At 46.1% G+C, this 25,905-nt stretch overlaps 1 protein-coding gene across 1 annotated transcript in view; it reads right to left on the reverse strand.

The window, feature by feature from the left end:
• The window catches only part of IL1RAPL2 (interleukin 1 receptor accessory protein like 2), a gene marked incomplete at both ends in the record, with an annotated part of 371,349 nt that extends 359,175 nt beyond the window's left edge, over positions 1-12,174 (reverse strand). The window contains one exon of the mRNA XM_084269161.1: positions 12,093-12,174. Within this exon, the coding sequence (XP_084125287.1) occupies positions 12,093-12,174 (82 nt within the window). The remainder of the gene's footprint in view (positions 1-12,092) is intronic.
• Positions 12,175-25,905: the final 13,731 nt, after the last annotated feature.

Genomic DNA, 25,905 nt, shown 5'->3' on the forward strand with positions numbered 1-25,905 from the left:
GAAGCTGGTGGTGCCCCCACTCAGCCCCTGCTCACCCACTGCAGGGTGGCTCCTGCCCCCCAGCAGCGCTGAGGGCTCCAGGCTCTGCGCTTTCTGTCTTCCCTCAACGGTGATTTCTTATTTTGCTGTGCACTAGCATTTGCAGAAGGAACCCAACTCATTCAGAAGTCTTGTTTTGAATACACTGTTAACAAACTGCATACAGAAAAACATCATAAGGACAAAAAGCAAAAAAACTATATATATTCCAAATAAAAATTGGGCTCTGAATACATCTCTCCCTCTAGGCAATTATATGGGTAAATTAGGTACTGAACAAATGAAACAGTTATTGTAAGTCTGTTCTTGGAATATAGTTTTTCCAGAAACAGTAAACTACTTTGAGTACTTCTCATAATCTGTTATCTGCAGAAAAATGTGGAAAATAAATTTATGGAAATGCCTTTACTTAATATTTACCAAATGACACTGGTCCCTCTGCTGCTTGTAGCAAACTCAGTCACAGAGACTAAGGACAGGTTTGCCTTATTAATATAGCACTCTGCCTGTGTATTTTAAATACCTTAGAGCACAGTACCATCTGTGTGTATTCTACTAATGAGCTACTTCTTAGACTGAGGAAGGCCAGTCAGCCAACATAGATTACTCAGATGGAGAGTGCCTAATTTTTAAGCAATTAATGAGCTCCTCTCACTCTACATTGAAGCTTCCTCTAGTTAATTCTCCTGGCATATTACAGCATATCCTATGCTAGAGGAAGTTTCTCAAAGAAGAAAATAAAAAAGGAGGAACACAACACAGCTCGGTCCAACTCCTTAAAGCAGAGCCCAAACCCTGTGTGTGAGATACAAGCTTGAGAAGTCCCTGCTGGGACCACCCTGAGTAGGGGCTGCATTTTTGCTTCCCAAAACAGCTGAGACGGGGAACAGCATCCTGCAAAAGGGGTAGCTCAGCTCTCTTCATCACTCCTGACCTTCAGTAAAGCCTGGAAAGATGGACTGGAAGAGCCTGTACCATGGTTACATGGTAAAACCTTTGATGGTTTTATTCCCTCTCATCCCAGCACTATCACAAGGTACTGCACAGCGCCACAGCCGAGGATCACCAGCCACAGATGCTGCACGCTCAAGAACCACTGAACACTTAGTGAGATGACTGACTGCTCCTACCTGATCCCTTATCTGACTGGTGTTATTTTAAAAGGTGAGCCTCAAGGAGCTATTAGATTATGCAAAAGAAGAATTCCTGCTCCTGCCACTAAAAAATATTTCTTAATAACCTAAACAAAGTTTAAGGAGATCAAAATTACCTTTTACAGCTCCCTGCTGGAAAGCACTGTAGTAAAGCATAGAATGAGTATTAAATTATCTCAGTAATCTCATTGATAATACATAACTTTCATGTGCACAATAAAACCATTAAAGGAGACCTGATTTTTATAAGTATATTACACATCATGATTCCGAAAGGGCAACCCCATGTGCAGGAAAGGATACACTTGTCCTACACAAACCTGAAAAACATGCCAACTCCAATCACAGCAGTGGAGCTATTACAGAGGAGAGCTTCTACCCAGCAGCCTCCAGCAAGCAAATCACTCGCCTCCCTTGAGGACGCTCGTATTTACACACCAATAAGAGGCTTAATGTAACATTTCATCTTGGTTTGACATTACCAAGCCATCTTACAACCACACTGTGGGGTTTGTATTCAAGTTCTCATAACCAAGGTACCAGCATTTCACTGCTGGGGTGGGAGGGAAGGAAATAATTCCAAAAAACATCTAATTAGTATAGCATGCCAAGCGTCCTGCTCACTACAAGATGAAGCAAGTTGGTGACACGTTCTGCAAGGGACTTCACACAAGAATGTGCTGGAAAGCAATTGTTCTTATGGGATCTGTGTCCCTCAGAGAAAGCCATCAATCGCAGCTCTTTATGAAGGACAGCAAATGGAGCAGTTCATTTGTAGGCATTTATAAAACAGCCTTTCATAAAGACCCTTTCTTCCTCAGCTGAGATTTATCTTTTCCCAATGTAAGGTCCCCAACAGCTGGAGCCAGGCATCCCAGGTGGCTGGATTTAGGTTTTCCCTCTCATGCCCTAAGTCAGAGGCACGTTTTACAGTTGGAACAAAACCATTTGCAATAAACACGGGATGGTAAAGAGCAAGTTTAATCATCCAATCCAGATGAAAAAACCATAATGCTGTAAATAATATGATGTAAAGTCACAGTGAATAAGAATTATGTTGACCTACATCAGAAGTCAGCCAAAAAGCTTCAGCTTTCAATCTGCTCCAATAAAGCCAAGACACTCCAGCCCTAAGTGCAGTTTCCTCTGTAGTCCCCTGATTTGCCTACAATTACAGATGTCATTTTGAACGGAAATATTACATCCAAAATGTCATTAGTAATACACATTGAAATTTCTTTCCTTATTTCTGATTGTCTAAAACCACATCATTATTCACACCTCTCTTGCTTTGTACAATGGGACAAGATTCAAGGTCACATCAAAATAAGTAATAGATTCAAGGGCTCAAATCCACAATAATTATTTTCTTGGCTTGAGTTTCAAATTTGCATTTCTAAACCTCAAGTACCACAACAGGCAGGTTCCAGAAATGCTTTAAAATGGGTTTATTTTTCTCAAGAACACATAATAGAAGCCTGCAAGTAGAAAGGAAGAAGCGAGTCCTCCTCACCAGGGAGGCCCTTCTAGAGGACAGTGCTGATAGCTGCACATCCACTGCCCACCTGGGAGCCAGGGAAGCCTGCAGGATGACCTGGCTCTGCTAAAGAGCCCTCTCTCAGTTTTCAGATCCCCTCTGCAGGCAACCCGACAGATTGGACATGGCCAACTGCCTCCCAGCAGGGAATCCCAGAAACAGGAGGCTCCTGACCACTGTGTGTTCCATCTTGCAGCTTCTTCACCTGACATCCACACCAAGGGCCTCTGAAGTCTGGCATTCAGCTGCAACTCTTCAATGCTCCAGAGATACAGATCCCTGCCTTTGATTCATGTTCCAGCAGTTCTCCACTGCTTGTTAAATATATCCATTTCTGGGAATCCACCCTTCAAAATGAAATTGTGCCACTGAAAAAAACATTCTGCAGAATGTGATTACATTTCTGCATTGTACCCTCACCTCAAAGACACCACAACAGTTACATTTCACATTGCACTTTCCCTTCCAGGTCCACCCACATATATGTTTTGTTGAACATGTGCAACAGCAAAAGCAAGCACAAAGTGGCTCAGCACACTGACCCAAATAACATGAAGATCCCAGCATGCATCCACAAAACAAAACCATAATGCTTAAATCCAAGAACAAACAATTCCTGTCGTCTTGTGATAAATCTGACCTGCTATATGAACATGGCTTCACAAATATTGCCACTTCTATCTTCAGCATACCAGAACATATCCATTAACTCTCAAATAATAACAAATTTTTTTTTTTAAAAGTCCATGAAGCATCTTTGCACTCAAAGCTTTAAATGTATTTCTGCAGTGGGATGATAGGACCAGCATTTCGTTAAACAAACATGAACATCTGGTTAGACAATACACTGAGGTGTCCTTGGATAAAGCTGTTTTAAGCTATTCACACATCTGATGACAGAACTCCAGTTCCTGGAATTGCTAAAAATCTAAAGGCAGCTACTAGGAAAGCACAGATGGAGCCCAGAGTGGTTCAAATGCAGCTGACTGCCTGCAGAGTCACTGCAGTTTACGATCAACAAATGTTCTTTAGGTCAGAGGAGTAAGTACAGACACAGGTTTCTATAAACTTGGTTACTCAAGAGAGAATTGGCATCTCCAAGGCTCATGGTCCCTCAGGTATTCCATATGCCATTTCACAGTCATGAGTGTTTTTTCCTCCTGCATCCCTCACTGTGCACTGGGAGGACGATTCAGAGCCAATGCACACAACAGACTTGTAACATGCCAAGGCAAAAGCTCTTAGCCTAAAACTAGTGCACAACACCTAGTATAGCAAATCCTCTCTGCTCTTCCTCCTCCATTTCTACCAGACACATCTTCCTATCCTCCTACTGAAAGATAACACAAGTTACACACACTGCTCCCTAGCACACGTATCCAAGGACATAAAAGCACAGTCCACACACATGCTTATTTAGCCTAAAAACTTCCCTAGGAGGTAGTACTGCTTTCCTCACCCTTGCCTAAGGTGCTGACAACATAACAGAACTGAGGGAAACGTGTTATTCTCCCACATCACCTTCAGTGTGCTGGGCAACCCCAACACCGCGTGTGCAGCGACATGTACTGCTTTCCCCAGCCCCCAGCCCGGCTGGTAGGTGACATCAGCAGTCAGGGTCTGAGCAGGTCCCATTCCTCTCACCTCGTTACAGCAACAGGAATGAGATAGCCAGATACAAAAGGCTCATGCCAGGTACTGCTTTTCTTTATCAAAAAATCAGCGAACAACACTTAGAGCTGCCTTGTTCAAACAGTCTCCTTCTAGTTTAATTCCTATTTCATTTCCCATCTGGAATAATGGATGCAGAAATCTCAGTATGTATCTTTGTAAAGGAATACTGAACCCCCAGAGATGCAAACCAACTGCACCTGTCTTACACTGAAGTATCAAAACACCTTCAAAAACCAAAGGGACTGGGAGTGAGTTTCCATGGGTCACACGCAGCACAACAGATCTGTAGTTCCAGGACTCTCAGAAGTGGAGGAGGTTTATAGCAAGTCAAGCTAAGAGAAATGCCATCAACACTGCCTCCCTTTCCTGCCTCAAAGGGAGGAACTACACAAGGAAGGCAAGCAAGAAGGAACTCACAGCAGAGACTGGCAGGCACAGGCAGCCTCAGAAAAGCAAAGTGCTCAGGTCAGAAGCTTAACTTGTATCTAAGCCTGTCTTCAGCGGCGCAGCGCTCTGTGCTCTCATCCCCGTGTGCATTATAAGCACTAATCATGCTTCTTGTAGGAAAGAATCGATTGGATTTGAAAGGGTTAGAGATTAATAAAGTGATAAACCATTCACTCTAGAGGTGACACAGCAGCTCAGATCAATTTTGCTTTCAGCTCACAGATAGGCAATCATTTCTACTTTAGCAAGTTGTAACAGCACCACAACAGTCTCACACGGGTCTGGGTACCAACATCTGCGCACACATGCACCACACTAAAAAGTATTCCTTCCTTCTTCATAGTCAGTAACTGGAAATATTTATCTCTGCGCCTCCTGAAAAGGGAAACCTCTGAGGTTTCCTGTATTAGTTGTGAAAACAAATTCTCCAAATTTATATGCCAAATAAACAACAACAAAAATAGCATCTTAATTCTCCTTACTTTTGGTATTTGCCATAGTGAACACCTCTAATCTCACATTTTTACTGCTTGCCATTTTCACAGCAAGATTCATGGCAAAAACAAGGAAATGACTAAAAAAGAAGTTTCAGATACAATGTGTCACACAGAGTAGCAATTAAAAACTGAAATGCAAGGCTCTCAAAGTAGAAAAATTTCTTTAAATTCAGTGGACAACGATATGAGAATGTGCATCAATACTCACACCTGGTTCAACCTAAGGAGCCTTATTTACATTCCTTCAAACATACAGTCTGTGAAAGCTGCCTTAGACAAGTATTCAGTTTACAAAAAAACAAACACACTCCAGAACCATCAGGGGTTGACCCAAAACTAAGCTGTTACATCAGAGATTCCCCATACCTCCTATAGGTCCGATATCCCTCTACATGACCTCTGAGCCTCTGCATCACCAGCATCCCAAAAATAAGCAAGACACTCACATACAAAGCTTGCTGACTGCTCTGGGTAAGTTTGAAGCTCTATGATTTATATGTATTTGAACATTAGGTAAGGCAGATCTTACAAAAATATTTTCATTAACAAGATGAAAAACACAACATGCCAGAACAACTTCCCCTACCCTGCAGGACAGTCAGGTTCAGAGTAAGGTCATATACCCTCAAAGTGAATATACTAGAAGTCCTATAATGAAGATTTGTCTAAAAATTCTATTTAAGTTCTCAAAGAAAACAAACCAAAGATACCTTGACTGTTTGGTTGGTTTTTTTTTTTTTTAATTTTAAAAGGTCGTATTTTGGGGACAAAAAAAGTATTATGCCATTAAAGGCATAGATCTGGAAGATTTCTCAATCATGTTGGTATGTCTACTAGAGGTTCAGATATTATTAATGAGCTCCTACATGCTGCAGCTGGAGGTAGAACAGATATCTGAACAGCTGACATGATGCCCATATTGCAAAAGTGGAAGACTATAGATTTTTAACTGAGGAAATGACATTTCTTTCATGCTTTGCTTATTTCCTCTATCCCTAAAGATCCTACCTTTGTGATTTACTGCAGTTGGAACCATTTAATTGTGTTCATTTATTTTATTCAGATACAGCTGCGGTTTCCCTTTTGGGAAGGGAGTCTAGCTTTAATATTTAAGTATCAGCTCAATATTTTAATTGTATAAATTTTACATGAACTCATTTTCAGTGAGTACAATAGCTAAAATTTCGAGTGTTTAAATAAGTTCAATATTTAAACCCTGTCAGGTTGAGGTCACTAAAAAAAACCCCAAACCTCTAGCAGATTACTTCCTTCTTTTGTTCTCCTCTACGCATCTCCCTTCCTCCCCACCAGCAGCATGTCTAAACGCTGCCAGCTGTCCCTCAGACAGGCCTGCCTAGCTGTAAATGCTGCTTTCTGTCTAGAGGAGAGGAAACGGAGGCTGAGACTCTGCAACAAGGTGCATGGACCCCCGGTGCTTCACAGCTTTCTCGCTGGTAGCCCCCCGAGGCCTGGCTGAGGCGCAGGAGCCTGGCTCCTCGCTTCCCGCCAACCCAAACTGAACAGATGGAGCGCAGCCGTGAACCTGTGACTCTACATTCCTGCACAGCTTAGAACAACAGTGATCTCGACTTTTTTTGTTTGCTGGAGCTGTGAATAACTTAATATCTTCTGGGGAAAGGACGAAATCAGCACGTGCTGATTACTGCTGCCAAGCTCCCTTTGCTCCACGGCTGCAGGCTACTTGCAGGAAGGAAAGGCTGAAAGCCTCTTCTGCATCACTCATTGCTCAGAAACAGGGCAGGCTCATCGCCATGAGGGCTATGAGGGCCAGCAGTCAGCTTTACAGATAGGTGCAACTGCAAACAAAAAGCAAATGGCAAGTGCGAGGGCTCATCCTGCAGCTCCTCTTGGTGACCACCCCAGCAGGAGCAATAGACTTTTAATAGGTTCCTCTAGGATATCCCACTCCAGGCACAAATCTACGAGTCACTTCCAAAGTACAGACACCTCCATCTCCATGTGCATCACAGCTGCCACAGCCAAAGCGATCAGGAAGACTGAGCTTCATAGAAATCCTTGGCTAGAGCAGTGACAATTAGTAGGAAAGCAAAAGTCTCCTGAAACATCTGTAGCAGACCACAGTAAGACCTTGTGCTACATTTAAAAGGCATGAGATAACAAGCCAACAGGGTTTAAATTAATGTATTAAAACACTACATCAGAACCACTGCAACATCAGTGAGAATTTGGCTGTGCCCAGACATGGCAAGACACAATGCTAAGTCAGGTCCTCTCTCTCCCAATCCACTGGTGACAAAGCAGGATGCAGACAGAGGGCGGTGGGGTGGGTGAGGGATCGGAGACACACTCGGTTCTCTGGCACAGGACTGCGTTATTGGTGGTCCCAAGACAAAGAGGCGGAGTAGGAAGGCCAGAATCCCAGCGAACATCCATCAGACACATGACTGAACAGCAAACACAAGGCTCTGGCTCTGTAACGTGGAGAACATAGTGATGCCAGGTTGGAACAAATTAAGCCCTGTTTACCTGCAGAAAGACTACCACCAGCTCTGCAGCTAGAAGCCTTGTAGAAACCATGCTCCTCCACACAAGATTGGCATGCCCTCTGGAGCTCTAGCATGCTGAGACAGGGCATTGCAGCTCCACAAATAAACACAGCAACAATAAATGTCATCAATTATTCACCAATGGAATTATGTCTAGCAAGTCAAACAGAATCTGTAATCTGAAAAATCTGTTGCTTAAAAAATGCAATGATTTTTTTAATTGGTTTTATATTCCCTGCTATGATTATTCAAAGCACTATATACAAAAGGCTTGGGAAAAGAAGTCACTTAATCAGATTAAAAGAAAATCACCTACCAGCTGGGAACCTAGCAGCTCCCACATCCTCAATGCATTTGTATAACCTCCACTTGTACAATACCCTTTCTAGGCTATTGTTAACGCTGCAGTCCCAGCAATAGCCATTCGCTCAGTTTGACTTCTTAAAGCAGGAAAAAGGACACAGTGCAGCTTTCAAAAAAGCTTCTTAATACTAAGAAATGCCCATGAAACTTAGTTCAACATTACATTCACACAGATGCTTGAGGCAAACTGTTCAGTTCCCACCACAAACAGCAATCGTTACTCCGTAGACATGACAGATTTCTTCTGGAGCATCTGGAAGTTGCTGCCTGTAACGAAGAATCTGACTAGCATAATTAAATTAGCTCACCCATTTTAATTATTTTGGCATCACATCTCAAGTGAAAAGCAGCCAAACAAATTTGTCTTGCTACAAGTTTCTGTGTCATTTTTGCAGCATTGCAAGGTACTCTAAAATCCATCTGAGGCCTCACATGCATTCCTGTGTGTCTTCTCCAAACTGAAATACGGACTCCTGCATCGCTAACAAAGAGCAAGCAAAGGACATGGAACAGACCTCTTTCAGTTCTGTTTTCTCTCCACTCCCATAAGAGCTGTTTCTTTCACAAGCTCCAATTCTATGCTTGCAACTGGGGGACCATTTTCATAGAATCATAGAATGGTCTGGGTTGGAAGGGACCCCAAGGATCACAGAGCTCCAACCCCCCTGCCACAGGCAGGGTCACCAACCTCCAGGCCTGGAGCTACACAAGGTTGCCCAGGGCCCCATCCAACCTGGCCTTGAACACCTCCAGGGATGGGGCATCCACCACCTCTCTGGGCAGCCTGTTCCAGCCCCTCACCTACTTTATCACCTTCTGTTTGACATCCTAGATCTTCCATTCCTGACCTCTCTCTAATGACTCTCATCTATTGTCCAGCTCCTGTATACTGCCTGCATTTGCTGTCTGGAGTACCTGTTTCAGATCTCCTTACCTTTGAAGAAGTATTTTCCCCACCAGCCTCTGAAGATGACTTCCTAGCCAAACCCTGTTCTCTTAAAGCAACTTCAGTCTGACTGATAATGCCCTCCTGGACACTCCCCCCTCTTTGCATTACCTGAAGACAGCACCACACCTTCTCCCTGCTCCACACCAAGTCTCTTAAACTCAGCTTTCTTCAGATTCTGCCTGCCCCTTAAGCAAGTTATATTCTGTTATGTGATAATACCCACATGCTAGTCAACTTTATAATTGCTCTTGTACTTCACACTAATCACAAGTCTGGCCATTTCTGCAATAATTCTACGTATTGCTTGGAAAAATGCCAGTCTACATATATCAACAAAGATACCAATACCCTGATTTTGCTGGTTTAATGCCCTAGTAGCCTAAATCTGTCTCTATCATCAGTGTCAGCACTTTCCATGCACTGCTTCACACAGCTCTACATAACTGTCTGCATAATTTCCCTTCCTCTTGTAAAGATGCTCACCAGCTTAGACATCCCCATACCGAGGGCCAGCAAGACCCAAGACTACAAATCCAGAACACTGCTGCAGAGATCCCGTCCCCAGGGTGTCATTTGGGCACCCCATGCACTCCCTCCCCTCCCAGCTCTTATCTGCAGCCATAACAGCCTTCTTGCTTTCAGACATCCTGCTGTTTACACTGCAGTGCAGCTGCCCACAAAAAGGCATTAAGTAACATTCCCCTTCCTATTCTCCTTTATCAAGACATCAGTTTAAAAAGAAAAGACCCTGAACTACAGCCTACTACAGCTACTGTCACCCCATCACACAACACAGTCTCATTGCTTCTTCATGTTGCCTGGCTGCATCCATACCCTGATCTTCTGCTTAAACCACACAAATAGGTAAAGTTCAGAAGCCTCTAGAACATTTGTCCCTTCAAAACATGTAACATTTCATGAAGCCCCAAGCAACCAAAGAACAGTCCTTCATTGCTGAAAGAAGTCAAATTATCCATATTTATCAATTTTGGTCATTTTATAATATTATCATTTTTGGTAATTTTATCAAATCATCATTTCTGCTCCAAGTGCTGAAATCACAGAAACAGAAAATTCATTTCACACACAAAAAAGAAAAAGCAAACAAGAGGTTGCTCCACACAGCAACCTCAAAATCAGCACTATAACAGAATGAATATTGAAGGTGAAACCCAATTACATTTCCATATATTTGCACAGAAAGTATAATTTTACTTTACCTGCATTTCCCCCCCCTTCATCTTATACTCAACATACACCAACTGTATCAAATGAAAAGAGCCAGCTATTCACTAGTGGGTTATATTTAGCAATAGGCAGTCTGACATATTAAAACGTTTTTCCCTCCTGAATTGATCCTGTCATCAGCTGCCAATAACACAAGACATTCTGCAGAGTCAAAGAAAGCAGATTTAAAAAAAAAAACATCACACCAAAAGCCCCACTAAATTATAATTAAAGGTGAACTACCAGCTGAATGAGCCTATAAACAAGGCATGTTACTTCTACAGATGTGTGCTTCTGGCAAAGGAACTGCAAAGGCCTTTCCTTGCAGCCAGGTGGTGTTGCCTGGCATCAGGGAATCAAGGCTGCTCAGTGATACCAATTATGGATCTCACTGGGGTTCCCATCCAGGTCAGTAATACAGCTCTGAAGAACAGGAACACCACTGCCCTTTGCAGAGATCAAGCTCCACTGTAGCCAAATCCAGGGCTGCTCTCAGAGGGCAAACAGGGCTTAGAGCACAACCACAACGAAAGGCTGCAGATTAGCTAGATTTAGTAACATCCATTTATACTTTGTAGCCTAGAAAGAATTCAGCCTAGCATCCTGTGGTTCCCACAATAACAACTCCTAGCCTGGGATGTGACATCTATTCTTTATAATAGATGGGCCAATAAGTTTTGTCTTCCATTCTCAAGAAATGCAGAAATTAAACTTAAAACTGGCCACACCAACTAAAGTCAGTCATTTCTGCCTGTATCTGCACTGCTAGAAGCTCTGGCTGAGGACATCCAGAGCAGTAAGATCAATGGAAGCCCTCACACCTGGATGTGTGGCACAGAACTAGGGGGATAAAATGAGTCAGCCAACAACGTTCATCCTGCACCAGCTGCCAGCCCACACGCACCAGGCTCCAGAAGACCAACACTGTGGCACTGCAGAGAACCCACCTGTCTGCCCGAAGTCCTTCCCAGCTTACTTGAGAGGGGCAAACAATCTCATGAATCCGTTCCCTTTGAGGGGGAGAGCTGCACAGACTACAGGTCACTTGGGATGCAACATTACCCGGATCAATTGTCTGTCCTGGAAGGAGACACCCTAATACCTCTTTGAAGTGTCCTGTTACTATTAGTGGGTTTCAAACCCAAATGTAAACATAAAACAGCTGCCTCCCATTCCACTGCCACTCAGAGATTATCTATCTAGGAAACTTCCTCCCAGTTAACCCCACATATGGTCTCTCATATGGCTGGCATGACTTTTTGGAAGATGTTCTTTGAAAATATAAAAAAAGAAAATCATCCAGACTTAAAATTCACCCCAAACCACACAAACAGGTAAGAAAATCCCTTTGCATGAGTGAGAGACAATGTTAAAACAATGCCAAAGTCATTATCACCTTTATGGCTTTTCAAGCATTATACCATTATTATTTTAATTATTACAAAAAGAAAACATAAGGAACTTTCAAATAGTTTAAAGTCACATAAACAGAACCTTATAGTGAGAAAATTCATCCTGTAACATCTGGTAAGCAAACCATATTGGTTATGACTTTTTTTTCTCCCCCAGAAGAGAACAAGTGGTATACATGCAAAACAAAAAGCAGCCATCTGAAACGCCTGATTGCACGAGCACTGGGTCCAGATTCAAAAGTTAAAATATTTTTCTGTGACTTACCAGAATTTCTCTTTGACACGAGCTTCAGATTCATGCTGACTACAGTACAGATCACAAGAACCAAGAGAACAAGAGGCTTCATCTTTCACTTCCCGTGACAGCTGAAATGCAAACATAGTATGAAGTCTGAATCACAGCTCTTCACTACAACAAAGCAGCAGCTACAGTTAAACATTTCTCAAAGAACCATTACAGGGCAATGGCTTAATCTAGTGACTTCTGGGTTTATTTTTATGCAGAGGTAGGAAAACATAATAGTTCAAAGTAACTGTCTATGAATAATTTATCTCTATCACACAAAAGGGTTGTGTTTTTTTTAAATGACACTTTGAAAATATTATTTACACAAGACTTAACTGTTTATTTGAAATAGTATGGGTCTAACCTGACAGATTTCTGGATGTTATTTAAAGGGGAGACCCCGATGGTCATGATTAGTGTTGTCACATAGAAAGAGGCTGCACACTTAAAAAAACCAACTTCACATTTTTCAGGAAAAAATAAAGAGTACATTACTCATGCCATTTCTCTTAGCAACCTCATTTTCCCACTTGTGACCTTGTAAAGGCTGGTACAATGAATTAACACTATTCCAGAGATCTATCCTATAAAAACAGATGAACAAAATTCAGACATCAATGACTACAGGTCTTGGGATTTTTGCTAAAAAGATGAAAGCAGTCTGCCCTGTGAACTTTACTACCTATCTTATATTACATACACTTGAAAAAGAAAATATTTGTTTAAAAATCTATTTTCAATTGTATATACTTACTGGAACTAATTCTGTTTTCATTTACAAGTACGAGGTCATTCAAGAAAACAGAACAAGAGCAAACTGAGGCTGCTTATCTGTACTTGAAAACAGGTAGAACAAATCTGAACTCAGCAGAGTCCCTCTCTATATATCTCTCTAAATGGAAGAGAGAGATGCTTAGTTATAAGATCAAGTCCTCAAATATATGCTTAGCCTGAAGTCACAGGCCTTTAAGTGTCTTGATATATTTAGACTCCAGGAATTTATCTCCATATCAGATACAGACTTCAGATCAGGACTCTTAGATAATCGGGCAGTCTAAATCAGTATGATTTATATATATTTTTATATATTTATATTTTATATATCTATATTTAGTATATACTGTGTGCCAAAAGATTCATCAAATATTTTATAGCAGTTTCTTTTCAAGAAAAACGTACAGAGCTACCTGCATTAGCAGTCAAAATTCGGCCAACAAAACCGAATCATTAATCACTATACCACAGCCTCAGCTTTGGGACCAGCCAGACCCCCTGCAGCTCCCAACAGTTGGTCAACATGATAAACCAACAGGAGTGGCCAATGTCCTGCACTTGACTGAAAATCATTCCGTTTAATTTGAGTTTATTACATCAAATATTCTTCCCTTGCAATTTTACTACCAGCTTGCTGTGGCGTGAAGCAAATGTAAGGAACCATGTATAATCTTTTACACGAGGACAATTATGCTGCTACTTAATTATTTCAAAATTACCACTTGGAGCTGAAGTTTTCCCCATCTCCCCTTATGTACTGCAAGCTAGAAAAGGGCAGTGGATTTCCCACCCTCCCACGCCCCGAGTTCTATGTTCCCATGGGCGCTTTATGCCTATTGATTCCCCACTGTAACAACGTTAAAGGAGTTTTCAAGGAATAATGCCCGTGAATGACAGTGGTTAATGGTAGAATTAGTATTCATTCTCCCTTAACCTCTCCTCTGAGTACCAAAATCCTGAAACAAGCAAGGCCATCCTGACAAGAGAGCTTAAAAAAAAAAGGTAATTGAACTAAATCTTTTGACAGATAATTGTAATGATGATGTTACACTAGAGTGATTTTCAAGTGTAGCTTTGCAAATTACATTTCTCCACTTCCCTCCCTTCGGTTTTTACAGCTGAGGCATGTAACTCTGAAGTCTTTTTTCATGTGGGTCTCTCCATCCCCACCCCAAACATGCCACGCTGCATTAAATACACTGAGAGATTCAAAGCAAGTTCTGCCAGCCAACGTTCATGCCAGAGAAAGGGGGAAGTTCTTGGTTGTGTCAGCACTGAGAGGAGCTTTGCTTTGAAGGCCTGGCCTCGCCAAGGCAGGCAGCCTCTGTACCTGCACAAGTCAGCAAAATACAGCAGGAAAAGGGCAACTACTCCACCACCCAGTCATTCACAGCCTAGCCCAGAGCCTCAGCTCGTCACATCTGACACAACCCCACTGACACATCAGAGTTTGAGGTGTCATCTCCACCACCTTTGACATCCAACAGGAAGAAGGTTGGATCAGTCACACCGGTCACTGTCCCGAGACAGCAGACAGCTACAGGATACCAGGCTGCTCAAACCGACATACCATAGATAAATTTTATTTTAAACATAGAATTTTACAAAGAAGACAAGGTGCAGCATGAGATCTGTTTCTCCCAGAAGAACTTCAAGCAGCCAGAAGAGGGAAGGTTGTACATGTTGCTCGGATTTCCAGGGCTGAGCCTGCCAAGACTCACACCATGTCTCCCACCAGGACCAGTCTCACAACTCCCTCCTGTGGACCATTTGCTCACCTGTCAGGCAGTGGGATGGACTAGAGACTCAAGACAATCCTGTGCTAGACATACTAGTGCTTCGAGTGGGAGAGTGTCCATGGTCTGATGAAGAACACGAATAAAACTGTGCCAGCATGAAGAGATACAAGATGGGATAAACCAGTTAACATTCCATACCCTTCTTCTAGAATCTAGTAATTTTCCTCCAAGCAGGACTGATTTTTGACTTTCAACAAACTTTCCCCTCACAGGAACTGAGCAGCATTGCCCTGAGGAGCTGCTAACTCTGATGCTGCCAACTCCAGGCAGCTGTGAGTCCCCACTCACAGCTGTAACAAGGACAAAGTACTCTACTGGATACACTCTCTTAAGAGGGGAAGCAAGCTTAGGCCCATTCCCAGAAGAACGGAAGATGTCTGTCTTAATAAGGATATAGGAATACTAATTACAGGTAATTTGCCCAAGATCACTGAGAAGAGAGAAACATTCCTGAGAAGGCTGAAAGAATTGCTTAACGAGTTAATCCAGCCCTTCCTGTGACCCACCAAGTTGCTTTTTTTACCAAGGTAAGTAAAGGGAGGTTGCTACCATCAGAGGGAGAAACGTAGGTGAAGGAAGGTGTGACAACTTCATTCTCAATCATCTCACTGCTAACAAGGCTGCCCCTTCCCCCCCTCATACCATTCGATGCCACAGCCACAGACTTCAGACAGCGTCCCCAGTCTGCTGGAAGCACCCCCCAGCTACAAGGGGACCAGGCTGTGACACAGCACAAACCATTCTGCTGACCAAAGCCCCAATTCCCATATGCTGCCCAATGCCCTTCACACGTGATGACCTTCTTCCTTCTGAGCCCTCAGAAAGCAGGGCTTGGGAAGCTGTGTCCCATTTTCTTCCCGTACAGCCTGCTGTCCCTCCAGCACCCGCTTCCCTTCACACAGCCTGCCAGACTCAAAAGGATTTCCAGTGACAAGGCTAGAAGAAAGCACTCCAAAACAAGGAGGAATCTGGAGCATTAACATGCTGCACTAAACCCAGCACTAAGATCCCCACATTCCGGCTTTAAATACAATGTAGGTTTGCTGTAATTTCCACCATGAGCTTTGTTTAGACAGTGTTTCTTTCCAGGAGAAGGCAGGAGAAGGGGTAGGTGCCTGCACTCAGACACATGTCTGCACACAGACTGGGACTGCTGACACGCCACGAGGCGCCGGAGGTTCTGCTTTCTCCACACAAGCTGCGATGCAGAAGGTGCTCATTAAAAGCAGCATCCCACCTCTTTAGTGGCTTCCAATTGCCAGGTTTTGTTGCTTAGAAATCTCAGGGAAATAAATTACGGTTTTCACCCCCCACACAAAGGATGAAATGGCAACAGTAATTCTTTCGTTGTCTTCACAGTGTACTAGATGGTGACTTCTGTTCATTTCTTTACAAACCATTTCCCCACTCCACTTTTAAGGCTTTGAATTCTAACATGAACCCTCCCTCAGGTCTTCTTTTCTTTTGCCAACACACCACACTTCGAGCTGTTTATTACTGAAAGATTTTCAGTCTATGCAGTGTGCTAGGTGGAAGCAATTCACAACAGGCACCAGTCCCCTTCTGCTGATACCTCAAACACAAGCAAAAAATATTTAAGATCAGAAATGCATGCTAGTTCAAATAATGTATCTTCAGCTCTGCTTGATATGGGTCACGCAGCGTTCTTCGCTCTGTTGCTCGATGAGCATCAAAGAACATTTCATTTTGCCTAATTCACTGTGCATCTTCACCATCACAACCAGCCACACACGTTGTCTAAATAGGCAATGAACATTCATTCTACAAGGCAGCGTGCATCCAGCATTCATCTTGCTGGAATTGAGCCTCCATTGGGCTCAGGTCATTAAGTAAATTCACAACTTGCTAATTCTCCTTGTTCAGCTGAAATTCTACATGACATTTTACACTGAGATAAAATACCCAGGGACCCTTAACAGAGCTTCTGTTGTGCAAACTGAAAGTAACCAGCAACAATGAGAAAACATCTAAAATATCTGATTATTACATCAGCTGCACGGCAGCAATACAACCAGGACAAGACATTGTCCTTAGAAAGCAAAAGGAAAAACAAGGATTCCTCCAGACTGCATGTCTGGGTGCAAAAGAAAAGGAACAAACTTTAGGACTCACAGACCTTCTGAGATATGAATGGAGTAAATTCAGAATCTTATCAGTGGCTTCAGAAGAAACAAACAGCACCACCTTTAAGGTGTTAATGAGGCTTTGCTTAAAAGATTGTAATACTTCCATTAAGACAGTAAGTATCTTCCAAATGGCAACCACAGAGTGGTACAACAGAAGTGGTACCTTAAAACTTCAAAAGGCATCTTACAGTATAGCACCGAAACAAAAATGGGGTTCAGTGGCAGGCACCAAAAAAGAAAACACTGTGGGTGGTCTCCACACAGTAACTTCTCCCATTGACATTTCTGGCTCCAAGGAGTCTAAGTAACCAAAGCCACGTTAAAGGTGCAATCAGATTCAACACTACAAGCAAACTGCTAATTTGCCCTTGTGTAACCTGACAGGCAGCTAAAACAGCACCACAGCCATTCACTCACTGCCCCCCTCCAGTGGGATGCGAGAGAGAATTGGGGATGTAGTGGGAGGAATGGGGTAAAACTCATAGACTGAGATAAAGACAGTGTAATATGACCGAAGAGAAGAATAATAACAAAAGAATACACAAAACAAGTGGTGCACAGCAGTCTACCGATGCCCACCTAGTTCCCAAGCCATGGTCAGAACCCCTGGCCAGCTTCCCCCATGTTACATACTGAGCATGACACCATAAGGTAAGGAATATCCCTTTGGGCAGTTTGGGGCAGCTGTCCTGGCTGTGTCCCCTCCCAGCTCCTTGTGCATCACTAGTCTCCTCACTAGACAAGCAGAATCAGCAGGAAATGGAAAAATCCCCTGAAATATTACAAATAAGGTAAAGAATCAAAATTCTATAGATATTATACAGTATCTATAATTCTATAGATGCTCATCACTACTCAATACAGGCACTCCTCTAAACCTCTACTAAGAAAACTGAATAAAAACCTGAGCAGCCCATCTTAACAGATTCAGGAACCAAAAGAACTAGAACTAGTCAGCGCTGATTAGCAGATTGAGTACTATCAGTTCACACCACACACTGACCTCGATTCCCTAAGCAACTCACACAGAACTCAAGTTCATTATATCTTCAAATTGGATTTTAAATCCCTGAATCGTACTCCTCCCCTATTGCAGCAACTCCTGCACTTGGAAATGCAGAAAGCAACTGTGAGTAGGAACAAGAACAACAAAGGAGCTGGAAAGTTAGCTATTATTTTTTAAGCCTCATGCCCAGCTGCACCATCAATGATGTACTGATTCAGCACTACCCTGGATTCTGCAGAGAACTATAGTTCAAGCTTTAACTTTGCAATATTCTAACTACACATCCCAGGATATATGGATATGCTCGTCCAGCATCACAGCTTTTAAATTTGAGCAGCCCAGGCCTTTTATGTACATTCAAAGTGAAATACGTGTTGTGGGAGGAGGATTACAGCTGTACTTCAAGCCCTCATGGTTTATGAGGTCAACATAATGGATCTATTAATTTATAGCCTTTTTTCACCCCTGGAGTAGGGGCTATTAATATTCTACATATATTTACTTCTGCAGATTGTGGTTTAATCAATACAGTACTTCAGGCAACATGAAGCACCGTAGGCAACATAAGGCTGTCAGACCCAGAGTTTAGGTTTACAGAGTGGGGCTCAGCCTCTCACCACTTCGCAGAAGTACTTAAAAGATTACAGAAAAGCCAGCTGGAGGAGAGAAGAAAATGTGAAGGCAGTCTACACTTGGAAAGCTAAACATGTACACCAGTACTGGGGAAAAGGGAATAATTTCAAGAATCAGCTTAAATCAGCCTAAGTCCCAGAGCTGACGCAGTTACTGCACGGCAGTTCCCAAAGCAGAGTAAGCTGCAGCAGCAATCACAGCTCCTCCACCCCAGAGAAAAGAGGAGCCCCAGCATCAGATGACCACGTGTGTTTCCCAGTGCTGAGAAGACTGCTGGGCACTGTCCTAGGAGGACAGACTTCAGGGCTGGGATGAACTCAGGGGTTACTCTCTCAGACCCAGCCCAGTCAGCCTGCCCTGGGCTGTGTGGAAGCTCTACTCGGGGAAAAAAGGACTCTGAACCTGCTTTCCAGCTCTCTGGGGTGAAAAAAACCCAAGTTGCCAACGAGGCTTCATAGTCACCGATAAACCCTTGTAAATTCTGGGAAACCCACAGCTTTGCCTGACTCCAGCTTCTCGGTTGCTAACACCCAGAGCAAACACCACTGCTCAGGTCACGGCTTTTTCCTCCTTGGTGCTTTACACAGCCTCGCCAGCGATCACAGGTCTCCTCTACAGAGCCTCAACCACAAAAGGAGAAGACGTTTCAGATTAAAAGAGATAAGAGAAGTCCATTCTCACCTACACCAATTTCAAAACTCACTCACTGCTCTCACATCAATAAGAAAGTCTGTCCAATTCGCAGCAGCCTATGCAAGAGCATTATTAAGCCAAAAGATTAGATGCTTGTGCTTCTTTCATACTCGTACCAACCTTGCTCCCCAAGCAGCTTTTGTAGAAAAGCTATTAAAAATGGAGAGACAGACAGTTCAAAGAGAGGTCTCAATCCTGAAAGATAGCATATCACTCCTCTTCCCCCCCACACTGCTTCTCTCCTTCCCCTTGTGATCCTCAAGGATCATTACGGAGGTGCTCAGCACAACACAGAACTAGATTTGAGACTGGGCTGCCATCTGCATGCTGCAAGGCTCCCTGCTTTTACAGAGAAACTGCGTTTACAGCGTCTTAAACCAGCCCTCTTCTCCAGGACCACAGGGAAGATGGACTGCAGTTGTTACAGGTGTCAGCCGTATTGACTTTATATCTGCTCCTATATACATTCATACCTCTGCAATATTTACACAATAACAATATTTGCATTATTCATGGCAAACCTGGTCCACATCCACTCCTGCACATTAATGAAACAGGCGCCACAAGAAAACTCTGCGTGCAATGTGCTCAGAATTTCACTCAGGGCCACATGCTTCCCTAACTAATACACAATGCTCCAAGAAGACAGAATTAACAGAAAAAGATGACATACCAGCTGTTACACTCCCTATAAAACACTCTTCCACGGTTTTCCACTTAGAAAACAGTCCCTGCGAAGCGAGACAGGGCACTTGGCTGGCAGCAAAGACAAGTTGGTTTCACTGTACTCTGAACCATCTCATGGTACCTTAAAGTGACAAACATATTCTTGACAATAATTTTTTTCCCTTACATAACCACAGGCTAACCTTTACCTATATATATTATATATATATATTTTTTTTTCTAGGTGAAAATAAGAATTTCATTAAGCAAACAAACCAACCAACCTCAGAAGAAAACGGCTTAGAACATTACTTCCAGGTATTTTGTGGAAATCCTGTAAACAAGGGAGTTTTGTTCTGATATAGGCCAAACTAAAATTAAATATATGCATTTTATGTGCACTGGAACTGCACCCTTGTTAATCTAACTGTGACACAGAGCAGTGGGAAGGAACTCTCTTCCTGTAGTGCTCTGGGATGGAAAAGGGCTGGAAGAGATAAGCCAAACACCCCCTGCAGAAGTTTCTAACACACAGTCTCTCCCCCACCAGCTTTGTCACTGAACCTAATACAACCCTCTGTCCTCCACCAATTCCAAGGGGGGCTTTCCTAGGTTAAGTAACAGATGCCAGAGGAAAACCTGACCATCAAAGCTAGCAAAAAAATCGTCATTCTCTTCAGCAAGGGCAAGATCTCTTCCCTTTGTCTTCTTTTCAAGGCTCTTTAAAGGAAGATTTATTTTTAGTTGGATATCCTGAAAAGCAAATGGTCTCTTAAAGTGACTCTTTATTTTTGTGGTACAGTTTAAACGTTCACTTCCCTTCCAGCACTAAAGACCTCTTGATAAATAGCTCAGACTCACATTGTTTGAGGAGGGCTTAGAAACGGAGAGCAGACAGGGTTTCCCATACAGCCCTTTAAGGTTCTTTAATAGTTGTTCACGATTTAGCATCCCTTGATATTTTCAGCTTGAGTCTCGGCTCAAGTGAGAGATTACTCAGAGCCCAAATGTTTTGGAGAGCAGGAAAAGTCCATACATTATTGATGCCTTATTTGTACTTCTTCCCACAAGCACAAATTCTAAGCCCTTCCCCTCGGGTGCACAGGACAATGCCCCCAGCCCTCCCTGGCAGCTTCCCACCTCAGCCAGCCCTCAGCAACAACACGCTCCTCAGAACTCCTCCTCCAGTCCCACACGGGCATCTCAACCCAGAACAAACAAAATTTGGACAAAACCACCTGTTCTCTGTAGTTTGAACCCTCCTCTCCCCAGGAAACAGCTGCAGGCAGTCAGGGAACAAATTGCTATGCCTAGGCAAACAAACCAAATCCATTTACAGACCCATGCCAGCCAGAGCACCTCACCTGGATGAGGATCTCCAATAGCATCTCAAGGGGCACACGGGTACATGTTGTCCCCATTTCCTTCCCCTTGCTCTCCAGCAGCCTACTTGCATCTCTCCTGGGTTTCTCACACACACTGCCTCTGCAGACAAGCTGTCCATTAATTGAGAACCGAAACCAGCAGCTGCCCTACAGCTCCAGAAGCACTCTTAAACCCTCCCTGGCTCAAGCTTATCATACTAAAAGGCACAACACCTGTGAGATCCCAAGCCCAGCAAGCATGCTCCTACCTGCCTCTGCTTCCTCACTCATCTGCAGCCTCCTCTAGGCTTAAGGTAGTGAAAAGTTCAACTTCTTCTGAGGCCCAGGCCTCCAGCCTCCTTCAAACTAGAAAACCTGCTCCTCTCTTCCCCCACACTGCCGGTCCCTGGCTGATCAGAAGCAACCTGTGCCACGAGAGCAGCCCTTTGGCTGAGCTCACCTTCTCCCCAACAGCCTATGAATCCCTCCTAACCCTCTCAGGCTCTTCTTTGATCTGACTTCTATTTGGAGAGCGGCCAGTCCCCCTGACACTGGTTTCCAACAGCTTCGGCTACTGCACTGCTTCAAAGTGCAGCCACTTAGACTGGCAGACCTGGAGATTAAAAGGCTTTCCATCGCTCTGCTCGGCAAGACACGAAGCAGTCCTGACAAAGCTGGCTGAGCTGCACACACACAGGGGCTCCAGCAATTGTGTGGCATCCACTGAAATTGCCTCAGCTGGCTAAGGGTGTTAATGCAGCACACCTGGCCTCTTCTCCTACCTCCTGTGCAAGCAAGTCTTCCTCCCTCCTCACCCCCCACCCAGTTTCACTACTAAAGCATCGATCACCAAACAATTTGAAGACAAACTTCCAGGCGCTGTCAAAGTAAAAGCACTGCCTGCAGAGAGCTCTGGAGCCTTACACAGGGAACAACCAAGGAGTCGTGTCTCTCCTGCGCTCGCTTGCAGCCCAAACAGGGGGGTGAGTGAAAGGAACTCTTGCTACCAGGTAACATTTCTGCATGTTCCAGACTGACCAAGCTCCCCAGTATCCAGGAGCAGACCAGAAGCACACGCACACCCACGCACACAGGATGTGTGCTTTCCAGCATCCTTGGTCACCAGCTAGAAAGCTTTAATTCCGAGGAGGCAGGTCTCCCCTCCCAGACTCGGATCTGGAGCACGCTGGAGGTGCAAGCTGCTGCCTAGCAACACAAGCACTCTGCAGGGAGGTCGGAGCATGCCCCTGTCCTCCCACTGCAAGAGGTCCCCTATGCACAGAGAAACACTCACAGAAAGATGCGATGCTTAGGAATTTCTTGGAAAGCCACCCTACACATGACCAACCCCGGCTTAATCACAGACTCACCAAATCCTAAAGCACACTGCCTGTGCCTTCATCAGTTACTAGAAGTCTTCACTTTCTCACATTTGTTGCCTCTGCATTACAGCCCATGGGCTTCACAGAGCCCAAAACCCCAAATCCCAGCCTGTCCCTCCGCCTTCTCCACAGCCACTTGTCTACTGCAAAGGGAGAACTTGACTTGCTGTCAGCCTCCTCCCCGGACTTACTGCCTGCCTGGGATCTGGCACGAGCAAAGGTTTTCAGTAACCTCATCCCTAAAACTGTCTTGCTACCTCTCTGGCACAAGCAAAGGTTTTCAGTAACCTCATCCCTAAAACTGTCTTGCTACCTCTCTGGCACAAGCAAAGGTTTTCAGTAACCTCATCCCTAAAACTGTCTTGCTACCTCTCTGGCATGGGCAGAGGTTTTCAGTAACCTCATCCCTAAAACTGTCTTGCTACCTCTCTGGCATGGGCAGAGGTTTTCAGTAACCTCATCCCTAAAACTGTCTTGCTACCTCTCTGGCATGGGCAGAGGTTTTCAGTAACCTCATCCCTAAAACTGTCTTGCTACCTCTCTGGCATGGGCAGAGGTTTTCAGTAACCTCATCCCTAAAACTGTCTTGCTACCTCTCTGGCATGGGCAGAGGTTTTCAGTAACCTCATCCCTAGACCTCTCTTGCTACCTCCAGCACGGGCAGAGGTTTTCAGTAACCACATCCTCAGAACTGTCTCACTACCTCCAGAGGGAAGCCCTCTCCCACGCAGAAGCAGGGCAGGCCTGCTTGGACAGTACTAATAGATACCACAGAAGCTGCACAGTTTCGTTCCTGCTACGAAATAACATCCCCTTTTAAGTAGGACAGCAATCATCCTGAAACAGCCTTTCCCCACTACCCTTCCCCGCCCCTGCACGGGCAGCAGCTCCCCTTGCCTTGCACCCACCTCTAACAATTCTCTGGAAAACATCAAAACTAAAGCATGGTGATATCCTAACAGTCACCGACCCCACACACACTCTAAAAATACAACTTTTTTAAGATAATCACGATAAAACCAAGAATGTATAAACACTGCAGAGCAGAAGAAAGCGCCGGTTCCTGCCAGGCTGGGTTTTTCCTGACAATACAAGCTTAGTTAGGGTGTTACCCCAACAGGAGCAGAGGCTGCCCAAAGCACACAGACCTTACCGTAACTTTTAGAAACTGCAGCTCACAGCATCTTCTACCAGAAACTTTAGATTCTCTGGATGTTAGCAGAAACAGCAGTCCAGGGACAGGTTCTTTAAAAGCAGCCACTTAATCAAGTGCTTGAAAGGGGTTTCGTGCCCTTTAGCAGGGTTCCAACAGACCCCAAACCAAACCGGAGATGCCACAGAAGTTTCGGGGCCGCTGGAGCTTTGAGTCACCACGCTCAGGACGCCACTGCAGCATCTCAGAGCAGCCAAGCCCCCAAAGACCCGGCACCTTTTCAACAAGCTCCTGCAAGCTACAACATCCCAAAATAAGCCCCAATTACAGGTCTCTGCGCGTTTTCGCTTCCAACCCGGCACAGGAACACTTTTCCCCCAGGAAGACCCCCCGCGCGTCGGTGGGGCGGGTGAGAGCTCCTCGGTACGGACCGAGCCCTCCCTTGGAGACACAACGCACTTCTGGCGCTTCCACAGCCGCAGGGCCCGATCCGGGGGAGCAGCGAAGCCCACACGGGCGGCTCCAGCCCGCGGCAGCCGCTCGCCTCAGAGACCGGCGGGCTCCGCGGGAGGAGCGCGACCCGCGGGGCGGCCCCCGGAGGGCGCGGGGAGGGGGGGGAGAGGCCGCCCGCCCGCGCCTGAGAGACGGAGGCGCGGAGGGGATCTCCGCAGGGAGCCCCTGGGGAGCGACCCGGCTGCAGCGGGGCTCCCGGGCTGCCTCCGCCCGCCCCGGCTCCCTGCGACGGGGCTGAGGGAGGGACACGGCAGCAGCCGCCGCGCAGCCCCGTCCCGCGCACGGCGCCGAGGGGGACACCCGCTACCCCCGAACTTCGCGGGGGGTTCTGAGGGAAGAATTCCATCTTCCCACTGCAACTTGCCCGAGACGCGCGGCCGGGCTTACCTCCGGGGCGGCCTCCCCTCTAGGTCTCCATGCCGCCACGGCCCCGTCCGAGGCCGGCGGACTGCGGGCGGGGACCGTGCGAGCTGCGGCCGGCGGTCCCGTTGCGGGGGCGGCGCGGGCCGCCCGTCTGCGCGGAGGAGCGCGGCTTCCCCCCCCCGCCCCGCCGCCGCGGAGGAGCCGGCGCTGCCCCCGCCGCGAGTTACGGCGGAGCCGCGGCGAGGCGAAGGGAGCGCGGCGGGACGACGCTGTCCCCCCGCGCCGCCGCCGCCGGCCCCGCACGCGGCAGGTGCGCCCGCTCGCCCGCCCCGCGCAGCGAGACGCCGCAGCGCCCCCTGGCGGCCGAGACGCGCCGCTTCCCGCCCACCGCCCCGCTGCCCCCCGGAGCCTCCGAGCCGGCGGCGAGCGCTGCGCTCCCAGCCCCCGCCGGCCCGTCTCTGCCCCGGGGCGGCGAAGCCCCCGGCGCCTCGTAAAGCTCAGCCGGGGAAGGGGCCCTCGGCACCAGTCAGGGACCCGCGGGGCAGCGCACGCCGGGCCGCTCTCGGCCGAGAACCGTCCCGAGGAAGGAGGGAGCGGCCGCAAAGGGCTGCGGAGGCGTGAGGCGGCGGCGGTGCCTTCGAACCCGGTCTCGCGGCATCGAAACGGCCCTGGGCCGGTACCTGCGGCAGGCGGGGGGAACCACCGAGCCCACCGCTGCTCCGGGCCGGGCTGCCCGCACCCCTTGCGCCGGGCTCAGCTGTCCCAGGGGCTCCAGCACTCGCACGGAGCTGGCAGAAGCCGCTTTCTTGCCCGCGGCAGCACCGCCGCTACCGCCAGTCCGGCCACGCCGCCTTCAACCGGACCAGCTTCGGGTCCTCTCCCCCAACTCCCCTCCTGATGCGGCACATCCTTTCTACAGCAGGGTAGCGGTATCTTTAGTTTCCCTGCGCTGCTTTTTATTCGCTTTTAAATCTCTTAGAATAGCAGCGCGCAGAATGTATCATCTACTTGTGCGTGTTGCTCAGACTCACAGGGTCCCGTTGGGTTCGGCAGCCGCGATACAGGCAGGAGAACCCTCAGCCGGGTTTGGGTAGGCTCACCTCGCCCTCACACCCCCAGCGCGGCCTCACCGTGCTTGGGCTGACCTGCGCGGCTCTGTGTGTGTTCATCACTCCCGCACAGGACCCGTGCGGGGCTGCCAACACCGCAACAACTCAGCGGCGAGAAGCTCATCACCTGAACACGCGAACAGCAGGGAAACATTTTCCTCTGGACACCCTCACCGCGGACTTCGGTGTC

Source organism: Gallinula chloropus (genome assembly GCF_964237585.1).
Source record: "Gallinula chloropus genome assembly, chromosome: 11".
Lineage (NCBI taxonomy): Eukaryota > Metazoa > Chordata > Aves > Gruiformes > Rallidae > Gallinula > Gallinula chloropus.